Below are 6,017 nucleotides of genomic sequence, written 5' to 3' on the forward strand. Positions count from 1 at the left end.
ACTTCAACTACGAGAATATTTCTCACTCAACAGACTAAGTGAAGATTAGTGGTAGATAGGCATTAAAGTTTATTAATTGTACATGGAAGCTCAGTTCACACCCTTGCAATCTTCTTTGTAGTACACACACAGGTATGTATGTTTGGTGCTCTGAAGAACCCCAAGTCTAACAGGGGGAGGCCATGATGTTGGGATCACAGATTTACTTCAGACTTTGTACGCCTTTAGCAGGCCATTAAAACAACATAATGAGCAAGTAGTAAGGTGCACTTCTCTGGCAATTCCAAGAAAATCACAAAAGAAGTTAAATAATAAACAGGTAAAACTTCTTTTGCAATTTTCTTGGAATTGCCAGAGAAGTGCACCTTACTACTTGCACATTGTGTTGTTTTAATGGCTGGCTAAAGGTGTACAAAGTTTGAAGTAAATCTGTGATTCCAACGTCGTGGCCTCCAGTTGTAAGTCTTGTTTGTGTCACTCAGCCATTTGATATCTCCACAATGGAGAAGATACTTGTGTTTGCTTATTCAACTGATTCTATTGCATCCAAGTTTTCTCAGTATATTACTGAGAAACACATTTTATTGTACTCCAAAATGTTTCCACTTTAAATGAATATTCTGTCTCATACTGATACTAATTTCTTACGTATTTTGCAGAATATATTTATGCAAAGATAGCTTGTGTCCTGTTTTGTATTTGTTTACATAAGGATGTTTATTTGGCATAAATCACATTATAGCACGCACCCACTGAGTTTTTTTGGAGTTAATGTGTGAAATATATACACAATGCATGTCAAAATAATCTCTTTTCTATTATGCATCACAGTTCCTTAATTTAAACTGAAATTTTTGCTATATGTAAAGAAAAGAGTGTTTAATATAGAGTATATACTGGCAATTCTGTTCAGATTTATAAATGGCTGAAATGATTACAAAACAAATCTAGACCTTGTGCTAAGCAACAGATTGATTTCTGATCAAAACCAAGGTTCCATATTCGCTCTTGATGATGATGATGATGATGATGATGATGATGACTATGATGATGAGGCTGGTTTCAGAGAAATCAATAGCATGGCTTACCAGCACCACTGCAGAATATGAACTAAATTCTGATCAGTAATAAAGTCTTTCCTTCTTAGCATACTTCTTGAGACAATAGAACATGGACACATACTAGATGCTGAAAATCTGACTGGCAATGACAACACAAAGAGCAGTTGCTTATGTACATATTAAAATAGAGAATGAAAGTCTACATGCACGTTCATGCCCCTTGCTCACACTTAAACGAATGATGTAGTCATGATATGAGATACTAAATAAATGAGAATTAGTTGAAGAAAGTGCTAAAAGTTATTCAAGTTATTCGCTGGTACATGTGGCTGGCAGACCACTTACAGCAAGATAGGAAGAGTCAGCCTCTGTGAGACCAAGTAAATCTTTGGTAACAGTTCCATATACAGACGTTAAAAGTGCTTAAATAAAAACCTGCGTCTCAGTTTACCAATATATGTTAACAGAGAAATGGACATGCAGTCACATTTGTAAAACTTATTCAGATAATTGTGGATGGCTTGATCACTGACTAAAAAAGGATGAACTAACAACTCTGGGAAACAGCACATTTAAATAACCTCCACTACAATTTGCAAACAGTAAACAAATTATAATCAAGAAAAATTCCTGCCTGCCTTGTCAGAATATAAAATGCAAATGAGATATTTTGTACTGACACTAGTGTGTCACAAGCTATGCACACTGGCAGAGTCTCCTGCTGGATAACATGCCTGTGTGTCACAGGGCATGTCAAAGCAACTTCTTTTGATCTGTGAGACAGGAAAAATATTTGTCGTGGCAAAACTGTAGGCTTCACTGGGTGTAGGTGGTTATCTTGTATCTCCATTCACAAATTCTCCCTCTGACACACAACTCTTTCCCTCGACAATGACATAACAACACTCAAGGGGACAGCACTGACCATGCAGTGCTGCCTGAATGAAGCATGAAGTCCATATTTTGACCACTTGCAAAAGTAAGGAACCTTCTGGCCTGTGTAAAAGATAACCCCAGTCTTTGTACATCTTGGGGTCTATTACGTTCCATGTAAATGTGTAAAATCTTACAATGGACAAACACAGTGCTGTGTCTTCCTATGTTGCACTGAACATACATGCAACATAAAACTAGAGCAGGAAAATAAACCTGCACTGGCCAACAAGAGCTTAATGGAAAATAACATGTTCGAATTTGAACAGATACCTGCCCTCTGCTCAGCTAATGATTTCTGGGGCAGCATTATTAAGGTTGCAATAAGATACAATTGTAGATGAATCTTGTTAATAGAGGTAAGGATTCTGTCCTCGGCATAGCTTGACAACCAGCCTTTGAAGTAGCAGACTGTATTGCGTACAGTACCGCTTGATGTGAGTTGCCAACTATGTACACAATTGGCTGGACTACTGTTAAACTATTGTAGAGCAGCCATTGTAAGACTTAAATGCCCGCTGTTGAAACCTACGTAAGAAGAGGGACTGTGATACAATAGCATTTTGTGCTCACACTGCACTCTTCTGCAACACGAAACCCACATATATTTAACTGTTTGTTTTATAGTACTGTTTTAAGCCAAAACATAGTACCACAATATAATGCTTTTTGAGACGGAACTAGCTCTTAAAAGAGGAGCCGGGTTTGACTCCCAGTACTGTCATTACTGTTTGTTGAGGGGACTGGTGTGGGGTGTACTCAGCCTCACAATGCCAACTCAGGAATTACTTGACTGAGTAGTAATGGTTCCAAGTTATGAAAATGGACAATGGCCAGCTGGCACCATGCTTCTCCATACAGCATCCAATAACACCACTGGCCGAGGATGACATGGTGGCTGGTTGGTCCCGATGGGTCCGGCAGAAGTTGTGGATGGACTTTACATTTATAATTTATCTATCACCTGAATTTTGCATGCAACAGTGAATACATGAAATAATGACTCAATACTTTTTGCGGAACAACACATTATTAATCACTGCGAAAACAACTCAATACGTCAAAATCCCTTTTTGGAGAGCGAATTGTTTATGGCTAATGATGTTTAGAATTCCAAGGTAAGAAAAAATTATGATTGCAACTTAGCCCTAAATGTTTTACTTGAAAACAGTGAATCCACTAAATTTAATGACTTTATTTAGGTGTCTAGTCTCTGTTGCAGAGTGACAGACTTCATTCACTTTCCCAATACTTTTTAACTGCAATACAGTCACAGAGGAAGAAGTTAGAAGTAAAAATAAAATCTAAAATAGTTTATAAATAATAAAAAGTCAGAAACACATGTTGGGTTGGATATGAAAAGTTGTGTATAGAAGGAAAGTGAAGTAGCGGAAAAAAATGAAAATGGTTAACAACATAAAAATTGTGTATGTAACATGATACTGCCTAAGGTGTTTCAAAATGTTTCACTTTTGCAAAAACTTAACATTACAATTCATTGGGATGCTTCAAAAGACTAACTCGAGTTTATCATCCCGCAATAGCAATGCACCATGAGGTTGGCACGGTTTCTATACACTAAACAACAAAGGAAAATGAAACAGTTTTCCTTGTGAAGTTATTGTATTGCTCAAACCAGGATGTAATATTGATAAAAAGAAACAGACAAAGGCACACACAGCTTCAAATTTGGTTTCGTAAGTCTAATTAGACTGCTTACCCGCCCGCAATCCCCTCGAGGGCTTCCAGTAATAAATCATGATCTTCATCCAGCAAACTTATGTCATCTGACATATTGTACCGAATTGTCCTTCCACAATGAACACGTTCTTACACTGATTTATTGTTACAATACGGCGTCTCTTCCGTTTCCATTTCTCTCGAAGTGTCAACTGCTTACCCATCACAATGATATGATAAAGCACAACGATTCACAACTAACTCTTCTTTAACAATATTTTGAAACAACATGCTCACATTGTTCCTGAGATGTAAACATCAGTCTAGTAACACTGAAATAAGAACACAACACAATACCCTACAAACAAGTACACCTACAAATGATCACACTGCGCGCCATACCCCACATGCCGCTGTCAAAACAACACATTTTCAAAGATTATCAGATTTGTCGCCCTCGACTAAAGTTCTTCATGTCATACGAACAACAGTTGGCTGGTTTACAGCGAACGGATAGATGTCTCTGTAGTTTGTCCTTGGTATTGTCACAGGGTACCTAGCAGCCTACTTGCACAAGCCGCCCGACAATATTGTACACCTGTCAAACAGAAAATGACGATAACGACATAAAGATAACAATCGCTTGTGCCGCTGGTTGTAACATGTGGATGATCCATAAGATACTGCAGCTGTCAAACAGAAAATGACGATAATGGCAGAAAGATAACAATCTCCAGTGCCATTGGTTGTAACATTTGAAGTACACAATTTGACCAAAAGTATCCGGACACCTGGCAGAAAATGAGTTTCAAGCTCGTGGCGCCCACCATCGGTAATGCTGCAATTCAATATGGTGATGGCCCACCCTTAGCCATGATGACAGCTTCCACTCTCGCAGGCATATGTTCAATCAGTTGCTGGAAGGTTTCTTGGGGAATAGCAGCCCATTCTTCACGGAGTGCTGCACTGAGGAGAGGTATCGATGTCGGTCGGTGAGGCCTGGCACGAAGTCGCCGTTACAAAACATCCCAATGCTGTTCTATAGGATTTACCTCAGGACTCTTTGCAGGCCAGTCCATTAGAGGGATGTTATTGTCATGTAACCACTCCGCCACAGGCCATGAATTATGAACAGGTGCTCGATTGTGTTGAAAGATGCAATCGCCATCACTGAATTGCTCTTCAACAGTGTTCCAAAAATCTGCTTAAAACAACAATGGAGGCCTGTGCTGTGATAGTGCCACACAAAACAACAAGGTGTGCAAGCCCCCTCTATGGAAAACACGACCACGCCATAATACCACCGCCTTCGAATTTTACTGTTGGCACTACACACGCTGGCAGATGACGTTCACTGGGCATTTGCCATACCCATACCCTGCCATCGGATCACCACATTGTGTATCGTGATTCGTCACTCCACACAACGTTTTTAAATTGTTTAATCGTCCAAAGTTTAAGTCTCCTTACACCAGGCGAGGCGTCGTTCGGTATTTACCAGCGTGATGTGTGGCTTATGAGCAGCCGCTCGACCATAAAATCTCAGTTTTCTCACCTCTCGCCTAAATGTCATAGTACTTGCAGTGTATCCTGATGCAGTTTGGAATTCCTGTGTGATGGTCTGGACAGATGTCTGCCTATTACACAATACGACCCTGTTCAACTGTTGGCGGTCTCTGTCAGTCAACAGACAAGGTCGGCCTGTACACTTTTGTGCTGTACATATCCCTCACGTTTCCACTTCACTATCACATCAGAAACAGTGGACTTAAGGATGTTTAGGAGTGTGGAAATCTCGCGTAAATACGTATATCACAAGTGACACCGAATCACCTGACCACGTTCGAAGTCCGTGAGTTCCACAAAGCGCCCCATTCTGCTCTCTCACGATGTTTAATAACTACTGAGAACGCTGATATGGAATATCTGGCAGAAGGTGCCAGCGCAATGTACCTAATATGCAAATTGTATGTTTTTGGTGTTGTCCGGATATTTTTGATCACATACTGTTCTAACTATCTTTGTGTACACTTGGAAATAAACCTACGACCTGTGTTGATTTTACACTTATTTGTAAATAGCCATATACATCTGACAAGGAAGAACAGGAATGTTTTTGCTCCTCGTTTCACTAACAGAAATTTAACGTGTCCTCTTATGTTCCTATCTAACCAAGGGCTCGGATATCTCCACATACTCGGAAATAAACAGCGAAATATTTGTAACCCGGAAGAACATGAGATTCGTTGCTGCTCGGTGCACCCATAGAAATTTTAGCAATCCTCTTAAGTTCTTGCGTAGTTATACATTAGAAATCGCTACATGTTCGGAAATAAACAGTCA

The 6,017-nt window shown here is 39.6% G+C and overlaps 1 protein-coding gene across 1 annotated transcript in view; it reads right to left on the reverse strand.

Annotated features, from left to right (window-relative positions):
- Positions 1-4,176, reverse strand: part of LOC124721864 (Fanconi anemia group M protein) — a 230,472-nt gene extending 226,296 nt beyond the window's left edge. Inside the window, exon 1 of the mRNA XM_047247000.1 lies at positions 3,715-4,176. Coding sequence (XP_047102956.1) covers positions 3,715-3,788 — 74 coding nt within the window. The 5' untranslated portion in view covers positions 3,789-4,176. The remainder of the gene's footprint in view (positions 1-3,714) is intronic.
- Between the last annotated feature and the right edge of the window lie 1,841 nt (positions 4,177-6,017).

The sequence above is a fragment of the Schistocerca piceifrons genome, chromosome X (genome assembly GCF_021461385.2).
Source record: "Schistocerca piceifrons isolate TAMUIC-IGC-003096 chromosome X, iqSchPice1.1, whole genome shotgun sequence".
Taxonomy (NCBI): Eukaryota; Metazoa; Arthropoda; class Insecta; order Orthoptera; family Acrididae; genus Schistocerca; species Schistocerca piceifrons.